This window comes from Taurulus bubalis (genome assembly GCF_910589615.1).
Source record: "Taurulus bubalis genome assembly, chromosome: 1".
In the NCBI taxonomy this organism is placed as follows: domain Eukaryota; kingdom Metazoa; phylum Chordata; class Actinopteri; order Perciformes; family Cottidae; genus Taurulus; species Taurulus bubalis.
The window spans coordinates 27014099-27031590 of NC_136589.1; the positions used below are offsets into that span (position 1 = coordinate 27014099).

The 17492-nt window shown below is 40.9% G+C and overlaps 1 protein-coding gene across 1 annotated transcript in view; it reads right to left on the bottom strand.

Annotated features, from left to right (window-relative positions):
* The window catches only part of mtcl1 (microtubule crosslinking factor 1), a gene marked incomplete at its 5' end in the record, with an annotated part of 54579 nt that extends 39783 nt beyond the window's left edge, over positions 1 to 14796 (bottom strand). The window contains 3 exons of the mRNA XM_079226988.1: positions 9733 to 9891; positions 10408 to 10629; positions 13939 to 14796. Coding sequence (XP_079083114.1) covers positions 9733 to 9891; positions 10408 to 10629; positions 13939 to 14796 — 1239 coding nt within the window. The remainder of the gene's footprint in view (positions 1 to 9732; positions 9892 to 10407; positions 10630 to 13938) is intronic.
* Between the last annotated feature and the right edge of the window lie 2696 nt (positions 14797 to 17492).

A 17492-nucleotide genomic window follows, 5' to 3' on the forward strand; every position in this document is an offset into this window, starting at 1 on the left:
TTGGCCACGTGTGTTTACACATACATGGAATTTGACTCCGGTTTCATGTAGCTCTTTGTACTTAAATACAGACACAATAAACAAGATAGATATAAAAAAGACATTAAAGACAACAGTAGTCAGAGTAGTGCAAGTAGTGCAGATGGAGGTTCATCATATTTCAATTGTTAGGCCTTCATACATCGCATATGAGAAGCAGATGTTTGTCAGGGTTCATATAAATAGATAATATACAAACATAAAATAACTCAATAGAATCAGAAATATCAGACTATTGAATTCACTGGTTCAAATCTCATTCCAGTGTAACACAATAAACCTATTTAGTACGCTATATCTGATTGTTTCTGTAAACAGTGTCGTCAAGATGGCTGCCGGGCTTTAATTAAGTCTTTATCTACAGCTTATTATCCTTCAGCCCGCGATTAGCATCTAGTGAGGGACTGCAACCCTTTCTAAGATCATCTACTATTCATAATTAGCATGAGCCAAGTTGTTTTTCAAGAGTCTGGAGTCTTCATTATGTGATTGTGAGGTATGTGTCTATGTTAATAGATAAATAAAACCTCATAATCGCATGATCGTGAATTTCTATCATTCTATCTGGGACTCTGCAGAGGTAGCCTGCACCCTCCCTCTGGGCTGCTGCCATGTTTCTACTGTTCACTAATGGGAAGCAGACAACAGAGCGTTATTCTCCTCTGTGACGGGAGCTTGGATGGGAGGAGGGTTGGATGAGGGTCAAAGGGTGTCTGAGTGGATGGAGCCGTCCAGCTGGTTGATAATGAGGCCGTCCTCACCCCCACGTCACTTTCCGCCTCCCAGTACTTCACTGTCCCCTTGTGTGTGTCAAAAGGTTCACAATAGGTTGGTAATAATAGGGAAGGGCCCTCGCCTTGGCACACATGCTGTCTTTTGTGGCTTGAAAACGGTAGGATGGGAGCCAATAAAAGATTTGAAATAAAGCATCATTACCAAAGCCCAGAGGACCACCGAGCCGCCACAGGACGCTTCAAACAATAACGAACGCTGAGCTCAGGTGGCAGTGGAGACTCACAGTAATCTGGAGTGTCGGTACCAGAGGGCGGATCATGTCATAGCGTTTGTGTCTGCAGTTGCGTCAGCGACCAGCTAAAGTGGAGTTTCTGAAGCGGTGGAGGTTTTCCTCCCCCAGCTGTACTGGATGTTCTGCTTTTCTCATGAATCATTATATGAGTTACAGGCGTAAAGGAAATTGCAGCGTTAGTTGCAGAAAAAATAAAGATCCATCCAACATCAAAATATGGTTCAGTTTCTCATTTTAGTGGAAGCAGCAAGACAAGGAAGCTAAATATAATTGGAATGATCAGATTGAAATGTTTCCATAGTTTAAGATTTCAAAACCTCTGAACAGATTTATTGAAATTTGAATTTATTTTCTAGCTTTATGCTTATGTGACATTTTTAGGTGAGTTGGATGTTCTCTATTATGTTCTGTCGTTTTATGTGCTATTCGCTTCTCGATACAAGCTATTGTTTGCTTTCAGTTTTATATTTGATAAGTAATAAAAATAACACATTTTTATCTTACGTTTGCAAATATTTTTTGTTCCGTCTCCTCTTTCCATTTCCTATTTAACAATGTAAGTGTAGCCTTTGTAAATACATGACACTTAGTGACTAGTATCAACATTTCAATAAAACAAGTAAATTACCAATGCAAGGGTTTGTAGGACATACTTTACAGTACAATAGATAATTGTGGATAAAATATTCCATCAATGCCATTTACTAAACTGTTGCTTTCAGGGTTTTCTTATTTGTCATGGTTGGGATTACACAAATCCTGTTGGAAGCAATAGAAATTCAATATCATTGAAAAACTTGTGATGATAGCAAGCAAGAATCGGGACACAGCTAATGTCAGCGAAACAGTAAACAATAAGTTTAAAAAAGAGTTTAAGTTGTTTTACATGTCTGCATTATGCAAAACATGTAAATACAGCAGCGCTTACATTTTTGGGTTTTAAATCATTGCAATTTAGATAAAGCTCTCCTTAGTGTCACAGTCACACATTGGACATGTGTATGTGCCCCATGAATGATGCTTTAAATGAGAAGTGGTGGGACAAGAGATTTTTAAAACTTGTATGATAATATAACAGAGACAAGACATATAGGAAGATTGGATTGTTTTCCAAAATAAAAGCTATTAAGAGCAAGTATAGGAGGAAGGGGAGAGATAAGATTTACTAAGATGTCACCGCTTTTGATAAAATCCGGCCTTTGAGTGAAACAAGCCGTGTAGGCAGGCCTCTGTCTTTATTGCTGAAGTCATCATTTAATAATGCCTGCATGCAACACACAACCCAATAGAGCCGGGAGTGCCAGCGTCTGTCTGCATCGCCAGTCTTCCACTTCCTCCCCATCTTCTATAGGGAGCATGCTTCACTTCAATGAAAGTGTGAGTCTATACGCTCAAATGCATGCTGCTACATCTACTTCTATGGAGAAAAGGCTCAAGGGATTTCCTCCATGCTGCGTCCAAGAGCTGTATATTGCCCAAAATAGAGCACTTTGAACATGATAGAGGGATACTGCAAGCTTGACCAAACACGGCTCTGTGCTGATTCGGGGAGCGTATGTGCTTTTGGATTGTAAGAAATAAGTAAAAAGCATTGTGAGTTGTTGTTGAAAATAATCAATCTTACAAGGGAGTTCTGCCTGGTGAAACGCTAACATGGTCAGATCTACATGAACTTGTTTTTTATTTGTTGATAGCGTGTGTAGAGCTCTCTGGGTGTCGTTTTAACATTTGTAATACTAATGTTGGTACCATAGATAAGTTTAAGCACCATAGATACGTTTCAATATCACTATGAGAGTAATATTTTTTTTTACATAAATGCTGAATAAGCAGGGTTTCCTGAAAAAACAATGTATACACTCATACAGAATCAATCCCTCTCAATTATTGCTTATACAGCACTAACAGTGTGAGGTGCTGTCTTATTCAACAGAGACCCCGCCCTCTGCCTGTATTTTCTTAAATGTCTGTGAAAAGGACGTTTCTGGCTTCACCTCTTTAAAGACATAGCGATCAGGTGCCAGATCGTAAGCTCACATCCTATAGCAAGCTACGAAAATGGCAGGCACAGAGCCGGAAAATTTGTTTTTATTCCACCGCTCTGATCAAACTCATTTCAATAAAAAAGTTGTAAAAGCCCACAGGACACTGGTGTGTAAAGAGGCAACTCTTTATAAATATGCTCATTGGCCACAGCAATAAAATGAACCAATGTATTTAACACCAGCTATTTCTATTAGGAATGAGAACGTTTTATTGTGCAAATCATTTCTCAATCAGAACCGGCAGAAAATGTATGGATGTGCATGAGCCTCCTTATGATTGTCAGCTTTTGTTGCAGTTTTTAAATGCTCGGTGCAACAGACACATTCGGTTCAGGACCAAAAAGTTTAAGATTTCCTTGACGTTGACAGAGAAAGTGATATTCTTCCGGACCAGACCGCCTCTGTTGATGCAGCCCTGTGTCACTGTGCTGCTGTTGGCCAGAACATGGTGACAGCCCTCCGTGACTCAGACCGCCTCTGACCCCTGCCACATCACATGAACTCTTTTAGACCATCCACACACACACCCTGTGGCCTCATCTATAAACAGGGGTACACACTGTTCTTGTCACAGAGAGCCGTGGGTTGACACTGAACATGTGAACATGAGTTTGGATTATTTTGAGATCTAACAAGTGGCGCTCACGTCATCATAGTTTGTATTTAAAGAAGTGCTGCTGTTAGTTTTGAGGCTAAAGATGAAACACTTTCCAAGCATCTTGAAGAAATAAAAAAGAAAATCAGCTATTTTCAGCCTCTCAAATGCAAATATCCCCTGTTTTACTTCATCATACTTTATGATATTGAATGTATTTGGTTTTTCAGACAAAACAAATAATTTAAAGAAGGCAACTTGGGCTCTTCGGACAAATAACAAATAACTTAATTGACAGCCAAACCATTCAGCCGATTATTTGATACAAACCTTATCTTACAATATTATGGCATTTCTCTATAGGAAACAAAAAGCTATATTTGTTGATTTGTTTTTTGTCACAGGGAACAGAAGAACTCCAGAAAAAGCTTGCAGACACAGCCCGAACATATTATCACCTCATGAAGTAATTACCACTAGCATGTTTGCAAACAATTGACTATTTAGAGTCAGGCGTCCATCTGATTAATGAATATGGATGAATACAAGTATAATATTCACTCAACCAACCCCTGATAAAACTAACTAACTGTCACTTTAGCTGCTAAATACTCCATTAGGTTCATTAGCAAGTTGCTCACTTGTTTCTAGTTTAGTGAAAATTCTCTTTTGGTTTGTCTACAAGTGATATCTTTCACATTGTACATTATATCAATTGTTTAAATACAACTAATTACATTAAGAGCATCATTAGGATGCAATTCCTCTTTTATCCCATTTGTAAAAATCCAGTAGCCCAAAAGTGAACCTAAAAACATCATAACTCAACTGCATAGCTCAGATGAAAACCAATATCTTCACTGCAGTCCAAAATCTGTTTGGTTGAAGACTATATTTCACTCAAGGCTACAGCCGCAAACAATATATTTTTTCTGATGGTCTGTCTGTTCCGTGTGTTTGGAGGAGAGGTGAGAAACACAATGCCGAGGTGTTTGCTTTCATAAACCATTTCTTAATCTCCCAATTTGTAGCTATTAAAACAAACTCAGAATATATAAAGATATCTTGACTGGCTTTCTACAAAACTTAAAATGGACGTAGTATTTTCGCAGCTTTGATACTTTAACTGTGGCTTTAAATCATGTGAAACACGTTCAAAGATTGAGATTAAGATGACTTCAAATGTGTTTTTTTTAAATTGCTTTAAAATGTACCTTGATGTGTGTGATGACATTTAAAGACACACTTTGATTGCTGCAGCAGCAAATGCTTCAGGATGTTTTATGATTATAAAGTAGCAGCTTTGATACTTCCGTAAATTAAAATACTTGCAAAACATGTTCATGGGTTTTAAACTTCAAAGGACAGCACTTTGGAATTTGAACACATTGCTGCGGGGTTTCATGCAGATTGATGTGTCTGTGGTAGATTGTCTTTGGAGTAACGGTGGCATTGTCTCTAAAATGCTTTGCGACACATTGTACAGGATTAGCCTATTTCAATGTCCTTTTATATTAGATCAACATACACATTACTGTCATCAGGTTCAATTTGTTTTTAGGACTCAACTATTATTATTATATTTATAATATTTTCACATGTCTGACCTTTTAAACTTTTATTTTGAGCAAAAACATGTGGATCACCTGCTGTAAATTAAAGTTGTGAGGTCTCTGAATACCAGTCACACCATCGTGTTAACAGAGATCTTATAGCACCGCTGCTGTGTGACGATATTCACATAGATGCATGTCATTGCAGCAGATTTTGACTTACAGCAGAGTCCCTACGCTACTCCTCACGCCTGCTCTTCCTCCCATTGGTGGAGTCAGACACCAGATATTAACTAGGTCAATGAGATGCCTTCGCACTCTTCCAACAGGGTACCACAGCGGAGGAGAGGTGTAGGGTAAGAAATGAAGGAGAAGGGAGAAGCAGAGATGAGAAGAGCAGAATCCTCTTCAAAGCCAACACTATTCCTGCTGAGAGAGAAGCGCTCCAACATGAAACAAATCATGTCTGCAGCGACTCTCACTCAGACATTGTTGAAGCGACTTATGGAGAATGCAGGCATTCCCCTCTTGTATCTTTGAAGAAATGAAACACGGCAACAAAAAACTTGAGTAACTCTAGGAGATACTCGCTATTATTTTTTTTATATACGTGCAAAAGATGAAAGTGCTGCCAGTACTTTGATTCACACAACAGTGCTGATGTTTAGACTAGAAGATGGCTATTTTCCAATAGAGGTGCTGGTAGGCAACTCTTATAACCTTTGGACAGAGCCAGGCTAGCTATTTACCCCCATTTCCAGTCCTTATGCTAAGATAGGCTAACTAGCTGCTAGTTGTGATTTATTTACAGTACAGATATGACAATTATACATTTAAACCGCAACAATTAGTTGATTAAGCAATCAGTTGATTATCAGACTACATATAAGTAAAATGCCAAACCAATGCACTGCGGTCCTAGCTTCTCAAATGTGAGAATATACATTTTTGTTTTGTTTTAGGGCAGCAACAAAGTATCATTTTATTTATCAATTAACTTATTATAACCGATTAGTCATTACAAAGTACATATTTCTTTGACTGCCAAAAAGTAAAACGTATGGCAGTCCATATGTAATAATGTAACTGCAAGCATTTCAGAGAGGAAATGTAACTGCAGGTAATCTTACTTAGCAGGATAACATACCCCCTACATATCTCAATTGCGGGAGGGGTGCCTCCAAAATGTGTTATAAAATATGTTGATTTTGTCTTTTTATTGTGTGTTGTCGTCATGTGATCTGATGTCAAGTCAATGCTTATGTATGTCAACAAGCACAGCACAAAGGATTATAATTTTGCTGCGATGAAAGATGAATTTCTCACAGCGGAGAGAGAACACCTAATAAATCACCTGATGCTTGGGTTGTGCACGTTGACATTTTATTAGTTCCATTTCGTTACACTTATCAGTGGGCCTGTCTTCAAATGTCAGAGGAATGAAACATCTCTACACAAATCGTTGTTCGCCTTCATACTGACCACACAGAAGCAGCAGCAACAATTTGCTCCCCGGGCCGATATTGTAACAACCAGCACTTCTAAACTGTTTGATATCTGTAAGCTGTGGAACCACGGTCGTATCGCGGGCAGACAGACCTACTGCCATCTGATTACAGCCATTCTCTGTCACTTTGCCTCTTTGTCTTTTTCTCCCTCGCTCTCCCCTCCCATCAGAGTGCACAGAAACACGGCAGGATGTTTTATAACAGGCCTTCTTGTTGGATTAATCCAGTGGTTCTCAAACTTTTTCTGTCACGCCCCACTTTGGAGGAAGAAAAATGTTTGGGCCCCACCACCACAACAAAATTGTAACAAAATGGTCCAACTTTTTGTGACTCCTCCATCCGTGCTTTTTCAAATAGAATAAAGAAAATTGAAATCCCTTTCAAGTAAACCAGCTTGCTCCATCAGACAAAACTAATAACATGTGCAATCACTTTGTTAGAACAATACAAATAAAGTTCATGTTGCTCATAGGGAGAGTGTTCTTCCTGAAACCACAAGGTAGCCGGTTCGATCCCTGGTCTCCCCATAGTTTGCATGTTGAAGTGTCCTTGATCAGGACACTGTTGCCCCAGTGTTTCACAGCAACACCCTGATCCTTAATTACTAAGGATGGGTAAAATGCAGAGAATAATTTAAATTTCCCCACTGTGGGATTAATAAAGGATTATAAAAAATAAAATCTGCATCTCCCCCCCGCACCCCACCTGTACGCGCCCTCACACTGTGTGGCCTCTCATAGCAGAAAAAAAGCTGAGGTATCTGGTGTGAATTTCCCTTTTACTACTGTGGTGAGAAGGTTTGACAGGTGAAGTAACTGAAGAAGCTTTTTTTTTATCTTATAGTGTGTTAACACTTAGCTTTTGTGGTGAAAGAACGGCAAAAGATCATTTAAAAAACTAAATGGAAGAAGACGCGAAGGAGACCCAAAAAAGAGCCTGGAGGTTTGTTTTTACTTTTGACTGCATTACATTGCACCTGGCTCACAATTTACAAAACCCAATTAAAGCAAAACAACATTTCAGTCCCGTTGAACCACATTCGTATCAGTAAAATGTGCTCCTCTCTTTATCTCTGTGAGTAAAAGCAACTCCAAGAGAAGAGGACAAATTCTTAGATTCTTTCATTGAAATGCATCCCGAACTATGTGTGTACCAACAGTAAAAAAGAATAAACAGGTCATCCGCTATGCGTTATGGATCTATAACGCACAGCGGATGACCTGTTCATTCTTTTTTATTGTTCACAGGAATTGAAAACTTTTCAAATGAGTACATGGTGATTAAACTACAGAGAAATTATGTATTTCCATGGAACTAAATGAAAAATGCACAGTTCTAGTACGCTAAGGGGGGGAAGAGACACAGCGTTATGGGATGTCGAAGGGAAGATTCAGAGACAGGTTGTGTTTTTCTGGGACAAACCTTAAGGGAACACAACAAAATCTGCAATCATTTGGAGCAGCCGCTATCTCAGCCTTCTCCTACTCCCTCGCCTGTTTCTCTGTGTACAAGAAAGTCTGTGTCATTCTGTGGTCCTTTGTATCGTAGCGCTCAAAATAAGAGGTCTGGAGGAAAGAGACACCAATAATGCAATTTGCTATGCCTTGTGTCACTTCGGCCTTCTGTCACTTCGGTCTTACCGTTTGCTAATCATTTTCTTACGAAAGGTTACCGGTGTAAAGGGACGACAATAAAACCGGACCTTGCATTTGCTGCACTAGCACATCTGGACTAGACGTGAATTTTCTGTCTTCAGCCGAGCACATGCAGCTCAGTCGGAGGCTGTTAAGTTGCCTTTAAAAAACATCAATGTTGCAAACACAGATAGTTAAGGTCATAAACTGCATCAGCATATAGATTTTCAACCAGCAAAAGACCTATTTGGAGAGGCATGTAACAGAAGTCATATGGAGTCGTCGTGATACAAGCTGTGAATCAACCCAACAGCCAATGAGAAGACACTAAAAAAGAAACAGTGCCAGAACAAAGCCACATCTCCATGCTGACTGGTCTGGTATTAGCCTACTTTCTCTTTGCTGCCACATGGCATGCTACCTGCTAATGTCAAAATCAATTAGTCTAAGTGGCTGAACCCTGGCAGTCCTGAGAAAAGCCTCCGCTCATGTCATTACCTGCAAAAGATCTTACTTCAAATATTCCCTCCACTGTGCAACATGATTGTAATAGTGATACAAAAGCCTGAATTCTACATTGTAAAATAGGGGCTCAAACCATCTGATATGTTTAAACATTTTAACAATATTAATTGTACATCCATAGGTACAGTGCAACTGCTAATAGCAGAATAATGATGACTTTCTATGATGCAGATACACCAGAGTGTAAAACATAAACAAACAAAGACAAAAATGAGGCTTGGGTCTATCAAACTTTATGACTCTATGGTAATATTATAGCTGTTAACAGCATTCAAAGAAGGGCGGCAGCTGTAGTCCCAGAACACATTCATCCAATTGGGGCAAAAAAGCAAGTCAAAGGATCCACGAAAATGGACAATTTTTTAGTACATCTCTATTACTAAATGCCCTTTTAAAATGGCTTTTATATTCCTGAAACACTGACAATTTCATATATTCCTTAAATGCATTTATATGTGTTGAAAACCTCTAGACTTACAGCCCAAACTAAATGCATATATCTGTATTCATAAAAAGTGTTCTGTATTATGATGCAACATTATCATGTATTGAGTGATTGAGATGCCAATTAATAGCTAATCGATTTCTGAATGGCCGAACTCATTTCACAGTGCAATTTTTAACCCACAAACATCTGTCTTAACTTTGTCTTTCGATTTCCATTGTTTTGTTTTAGCAAGCGTAATGGAGGATTAGGATCTCCTGAAATAAAAAATACAACTGTGTGTGCAAGAAAGCAAATGTATTCCCATGACCTGCAACAGCCTCGTCAAGTCAAAACAGCATCTCTGTTATCCTCCACTCACCTCTTTGGTCCTCTCCATCTCGTTGTGCAGCGCCTGTTTGGAGATCTCAACCTCGATGATCTTCTGTCTGAGGAGCTCATTCTCATCCTCAGCTCGGCTGCGTTTGTCCTCCACGCTCTCCAACTCGTTGTGCAAACGAACTGACACATCTTTGGCCACCTGAGATCACAGAGACAGATATGTTGAAGGACAAACACATATGGTTCAAACAGAATGGATATATAAATACAAAATAGATATATCAATAGTTCACATGTGTCTTTAACACTCATGATCAGCCAAACACCATCATGCACACCAGGGTTAGACCAATATATTTTTAAAAAATCACTCAATCAAACAACCCCAATCTTGTCAGCTGATGTGACTAGAACATTAAAACAGGGTAGTGTTTAATGATTAATCAACAATTGTACATTTTATATATTTCGGTTTTGGACTGTTGATTGGGAAAAACAATTTAGAGTCGTCAACGTGGGACTTGAATTAGAACATTAAAACATGAATACAATTCATCAATAATGAAAATAATCGTTAGTTCTGAAAGAGAATTGGAATTGAATCAGCGATTCCACGAACTATTTGGATTTCTTGCCATACTGTTTCCCAAAACTGAACAGGTGCTGAGGGTCCTAACTTTAAGAAACGTCTTTTTGTCGACGGGCTCTCACAGACCTTCAAGTCCTGCTCCAGACTACGGAGCAGCTCTCCGTCCACGTGGCCGCTCTGTGCCCGCAGGCTCTTCTGCTCGGCTTTCCGTAGGCGATATTGCAGGATGCGGCAGTTCTTGTTGGAGCGATCCAGATCTCGACGCAGCTCCTGCAGTTGGTAGACCTCCTCCTCCAGGTAGCTGTCTCGCACCTCCTCCATCTCCGCCCGCAGCTCGTCCACTTCATCCTGAGAGACACACAAGCAGAAACCTTAAAATCACCTCCGTGCTACGATAATCGCTAACTTTTTTCACACAATGTAATTTGGCATGCTCTAGTGCTGACTGATGTTAATGCTGTTTTGATTTTATAATTTTGCTTTGCAAACAGCAGCAAGTAGCCTACTTTAAGTTATCTGTAATGTCTAATTCTGCAGCAACAATACTGCTGTGGGTACACAAGAGAAATACTCCCCAAAAGCATTAAATTTGTGAAGCAGTTTTTGTCTTAAAAAAAGCACTCAACCTAACCAGAAGTGGGTCAAAAGGAGTGAAGTCTTTCCTTCGGGTGGCGTTACAGAAAATGGCCTCGGATCATCAACATCAAAATAAATAAAAGGATAGAAAGCTATTCGCATCCACATAATGAATCATGTTATTTTAGCCTCTTCTGTCCATTCCCATGTTTTTGCATCTCCATACTTGTGCATTTAAAAGGGATATATGGCTGGAGTAATGTTCACCTTCTGGGGAGTATGAATGTGCTCTTTATATTTTGTGGCATTCCTGAATATTAGATTTGAATATGTCCTCTAGACATGCTTTGACTTGAGGTGTATTTAGATAACCAAATATTCTGTCAAGAAACAATTACAGTACATCTTGCTGTTGGAAGAACTGATGTGACAACATCCGTGGCTTAAGAATGGCCATGGATACATCCAAAATATTTATATAGTGTATTTAGTATTATATTTTAAAAATGTTTAGCCTTCATTTTTCATGTAAATTAATTTTAAACAGCAAACAGGTCATGGCAATTCTTTGCCGTCTAATGAAAAAAAAACAGGGTTGGCAGTTTGCGCAAACACTGATATACACCTCTTCAATAACGGCAGAGGGATGGTATGAATATACGACATAACTTGTATGCATTTCAGGCATAACACTAGGGCATAAAGGCATAAAGCTATTACTAGAGGAGGTGCAATATATTTGACCTACCGCTGATTATACTTTCATATGAATACATACGTGTTCCAGGAATGCAAGTACTCTCAGTTCTGATCATGTAACCACTAGTTGGCTCTAAGCATCTTATCTCTCGGATTGGATGTATTCACACACCCCATCTCCTATCAACATGAAACAACCCGGCCTTGATGGGGAAAAAGAGGTTACGATTTATCGTATTACAATGATTGTTTGCTTGGTGACCTCGAGGTTGACTAATATAGGGATGCACTGATCCGACTATTTCAGTCCCAATACCAACAGGGATAGCGAGTACCGATCTGATTCCAGTGTTTAATTAATAAGCTGAAAGTGACGGGGATCATTCTTTTATGTGGTAGGCAAAATCAATCTTGACTTAAAAAATGTGTCTTTAACTTTATAAAACTAAATGGAACATATAATAATACATAGATATCAATTTACTGAATTGTTATTCATTATTAAATTAATAGATTGTGCACCAGCAACGTTATGAAAAATCTGAACATGAATTAAAGTGTAAACCAATTGGTAGAAACTTAAATGGAAATACAACATTCCAGTATATAATGTACATAGCATATACATATAGAATTAACATGAATAGATCGGCTTCAATGTCCCCTATATCAAATCCAGCTATTTGAGGCAGTGGACCCAATGTCTGATATCAGCATGCCTAATCTGTTTGCCTTCATCCTGAAGAATCAGTTTGCTCAGAAGATTTCCCCTGGGATGGATATTCAAAGGGTTTGACTGGCACCTGAAGAAAAGACAGTAAGCTGAAGGGGGAGAAATAGTAAACTGAAGGGGGAGTTGGGATGAGTGTGTCAATTAATGAAAACTAAATCTATCCTCATTTGGAAAAGCAAAATGCGTTTGTTTTCTGAGGAGGACCCTGGAGGAAGGAGCTAATGACCTCGCACAGGGTCGGCCCAATCAATGGCCTGGTTAAAAACAGATGCAGAGCAGCACCCTGGGAGCAGATACCATTGATGTTTATGGGACGTGTGTGCACCGAGTCATCAACGCTACTTAGTCATCTCTTTAAGGGTTTCAGGTGTGGATATCTTAGCTGAACAGCAATTAAATTATCAATATGATATACTCCGGGAAATGTCCAACAAACTGTGAACGAAATCATCACAATTTCTGGCAACCCAATAGATGTAGTCCAACAACTAATAGTCCAAAACTGAAATGCAATGAATTTGCTATCAATATGACAAAGAAAAGCATATAAGCATCGTGGTGGTGGGGACTCCCAGACATTTGGGGGATGCATGGGAGAGTTCACCTCAGAGTCCCAGCTGGCAGACTGACACCAGGCAGGAGGGCGTTTGAACCCCACACACATGGGACATCTGACTGTTATCAAGTCCTGTGGGATAAAGCCATTACTGCCAGAGCCAGTAAAGCTGATTAACTCTCTTGTGTTTGCACCAGGCCAAAGAGAGAGAGAGAGAGACACACACACACACACACACACACACACACACACACACACGCATGATCAAGTTTGAAATAATACTCAGAGTAGCATGCATGTTTCCCATCTAAAATTTAAAAAAAAACTGCAAGAGTGTTTGCCGCATTATCTGTTGGCCTCCCCTCCCCAATTTATGGGGATAGCCTAGGAAGGGGGGAGGGGTATCCTGCATGAAGTCTTTCAGCAGCATCTTCATGCAAGATGTAAGATGCAACGATTAAACGATGGCAAACAAAACACTGATTTAAAAACTACTGTGCATCCCGGAGTACCATTTGTTCATATTATTACAGATTGTGTTGCCCCAGATGCAACATGGGGGTGGGGGGAGTCTTTCTGTCACAATAAGACTTTGTCGACTTGACAACATTTATAAAATGTATGTAATATATATTTTTTTTAATTTCTGGGAACACATCAGGGAGAAGCTACTATACATGAAACTCCCATCAATAAAGGTCAAACCCACAGGGAAGCACGGGAAGGGTAAAAAGACGACATGATGGATGGAGAGTCGACAGAGGGACATCATGGGGATGACAGATGGACATTAAAGGGGATGCGTTTCGATTTGAATAATTTATACATTCAGGTTATGCTTTTGGCTGCTGAGCAGGTGGAAGTTGATCGAGGACACTTAAAGAACAGGTAATGTTGAGGATTTAACCCGGGACTGTCCTGTAAAGGGACAGTTATGCTCCTCTCTGGGAAGCAACTGCCTCTGGACTACAGATTAAATTAATCTGCAAAATAATTGTGTCTTTTAAATGTATATTTTGAATTATGTGTTTAGATTAAAAATAAATATTCAACAAATAGCCACGTTTGTCTCTTTGAGATCGCATCGCCATACCTTGAGGTAGTCGTTTTCGGATCTCAAATCGTCCACCTCCCGCAGCAGGTCTTCCTCAGTCACATCCTTGGCGTCTGGCAGTCTGAATTGTGCGCCTGGTGAGGGGTTCTCCTGCTGGAGCTTCCCTCCGTGCGCCCCCGGAGCGAACTGAGCCTGAGACATGCTTCCCTTGGTGGCGGAAGCCTCGGTTGTGCGCAAAGGAGCACCAGCGGCGGCGGACTCTCCGGTCGCTTCTGCCCGCAGCGGATTATCGCCTCCCACCTGATCCCGGTCACTGGAGCCGGTGCCGGACTCAGCGTCACTACTAGCAGCCGGTGCCAGCTTCTGCTCGTCCGACAGCGGCTCGGACGGACAGTCGGACAGGTCCGAGCCGCTGTCGGTCTGGCTGACCCGGCCGAGAAGCGCTCCGGTCGGTACCCGGATCGGGGATCCATGGCCGAGAGGGCCCGGGGACCCCGAGGCTAGTTTCCCCTTCCTGCCTTTGGCGAGGACGGGACTGTTGGTGTTGTCCGGTTTGATGCCGGCGGCTTTGGGCTCGACTGCTGCATGCTGAGGCACCTTTGTGGGCTTTTTCACGACAGAAGACTTGGGGTTACTTTTCGCCGTGGAGGGCTTCTCTTTAGCACCGGTTGTGTGGCGCCTGGAGCTGCGGTTCGGATGGGCCAAGGGCACTGAGGCAGACTGCGGCTGCTTGCTGAGTTTGGGGGATTTTGGTACGATGGCAGGTGGTTTTGTGGAGCGAGAGTGCACATCCTTGAGGAAAGGTCTGGCCGGGGAAGGCGCTCGGTTCAGTCTCTTCTTCTCCAACTGGTGGTTCTGCGGTTTGGTGTCGCTTCCAGAGCCATTGGAGCTCTCCATTATACACCGACACCGGCAGCAGGGGGGCGATGAAGGAAACGCTCAGTCCACAGCACCGCGGAAAATCTCGGACACACGACACCAGAAAAACAGCCAGGTTGCTTTGCCTCCTTCCTGGGCGGGCTGGGGATGCGCATCCTGCGCCGTGCGGGACGCTTTACTCCATCTCGTCTGCATTCACCAGGTTGTCATTCGTCCCCTCTGCATGCAGCCCCCCGTGGAGGAAACGCTGCAAAACCAAATGGGATTACTGGGACGGACGGGATGACAGACAGGTTGCATCTGCAGACAGGGCTCGTAAGGCTCAAGTTAGAAAGAAAAATAAGGGGGGCGGGGGGAGTCAGTCGGAGTCACATAAGCCGTCTTCTTCTTCTTTGGGTCTCCATCCCTCTGTTATCCCCGGACTGTGAGTGATGGGCCCCCTGTTCCTCGTGCCCCTTTCCACTCCTTCCTCTCCGACATGCAAGATCTGCAACCGCTGCGGTGTGCAGCTCGACGCCCGTGATTTTCTGCGGAGCGCATGCGCGGCTGCTGCTTCACGAGCACCCAAGCAAGCACACCCCTTCTTGTTTTCTCTGGGACCAGGCGGGACTTGGTCCGACACGCGGTGGTGCGCATGCCCTCATGACACGCGCTCTATTGGCTCTTGAACACCTTCACCCGAGCAGCAAAGATTAAATCGGGAGGGGCCAGTACTCGCACAATACTTTCAAATCAGATCTTGAATTATTGGTTTTATCAAGAAGACGCCGATCTAAAATATCATATCTGGACAACCAAAAACATCATGTCGACAGCATTGTTCAGTGAGAGAACATTAAAACTGAGCAAATGATCATTTATGTGTTCCTGGAATCCACTCGAGGACCACACCACACATCCCACTTTAGGAAACAGATTAAAATCAAGACCATTATATGGTAATAAATATATATCTTTAATTGCATTTCATTAGTTCAACAATGCCACAAGTTATAAATACCACAAATCTGCTTTAAACATGCCAAAACTTTTTTCAAAGACTTAAAACAGGTTTAATACAAAGCACAGTCTCCCATCTGAAAGGACACACATTTCAAATAACAGCATTTCTTAAAATGTATAATTAAAACACTGAGTAGTATAAGGTGTGGTTATTAAAACAAAGACCAAAGAGTTAGTGTGACAAATGAAGGTTTCACTCCACAAAACAATGTCAAAAGAAGTTTGTCATTTCAAAACACAAGATACAATAGTTGCAGATCATTTGTATGGTTGTTTGTTGGCTGGTAATCTTATTGCAAGATGTGCTTGCATGTCATTGACTGTTTTGTTACCAAAAAGTCTCATCATTTTTTTATTTTGGTATGAAACTATTTAATAATACATAATGTGCCAGCTTAAGTCCACAGAACATTGACCTTAACATAAACCTTTTTTTTTATTTTTTTTATTAATGTAACCACTGCCAAGTCAGTTAAGGTAATTTTAAATCAGGTCCTTTAAATCGACTCATCCTCACCCTCGGACTTTTACGTCAACAAAAAATAAAACAGAAGAATGCACAGTGCTACAATATTGCATTAATTTAACAAAACAAAAAAAGACGGAAGAATTAAATGTATTAATATCTATGAACACATGAGGGCTTAACATGCATTGCCTAGTTTTTTTTTTTTTAATGTACAAGTACTGGGAAAAACCCATACTGGTCTATAACAAACTGCCAAATCAGAAATGTATTCTTCTCATTAACATCACCTCCTTTAAATCAAATCTGCAATAAAAGCCTGTCAAAACGAGCAGATATGAGCCGATCAAAGTATCCTGAGACCTTCATATACTAAGCAAACCTCTCTTATCCCTGCCAAAAGAGAGACTCAAACAAAAATTAATCTGCATCCGAAATCAGAGGAAAAACAAAATACTTTGCAATATTAGTAACAAACCCAAAACAAAGGCTAAAACCATGTGTGTCCACTGGCTGCTTAATGTCTCTACTTCCTATAAAAAGCCAGTAACACACACATGGAGAATTCCCCTGTAAAAACAGCAATCCCACAAAGACTACATTACCCATCTCTCCTTGCATCTCCATCCCACTTTAACCGGGAGATCAGAACGACCACGAGCGAGGCAATATTGATCTTTACTAAATTACGAGTCGTGTGCTTTCTATTTTCTGCATGTCAGCTTAACTAGGGGAGATGGATTGTAGTGCAAAACATACAAATTTATACAAATGTGAAATGAGCTTTTCCAGCCACTTTAACACTTTAAGGCAAAGGAATACAAATTGATATGACCCACCACCACACACCCACCTACGGCTGGCTGCAAACATCTGCACCATGTCCAGTCTTTGCAGCAACACACCATATTTACATCATGTGCTTTTGTTTACCTCAAGTCAACTCGTCACTAGGTAATAATACCTATTAATAAGAACATAAAACTATTGTACCGAGATCCCGAATTTAAACTAAGCTGAATAGACAGAAGTTATTGTTATTTCTTTTTTGTAAGCTAGATGATGCAGAAATACCAGACCATCGGGGCAACTCAGACAATGTCAAACTTAGAGTACAGTATATTTGATGAGCATTCATCAGGAAGCTGGAAGGCCCTCAACAATCAGCCTCTGTGTACGATGTGCAACTGCTACCAGAGGGCTTTCTACCTCGAAGGCACCTGCGGGGCACAGCTAGCCTAATGGT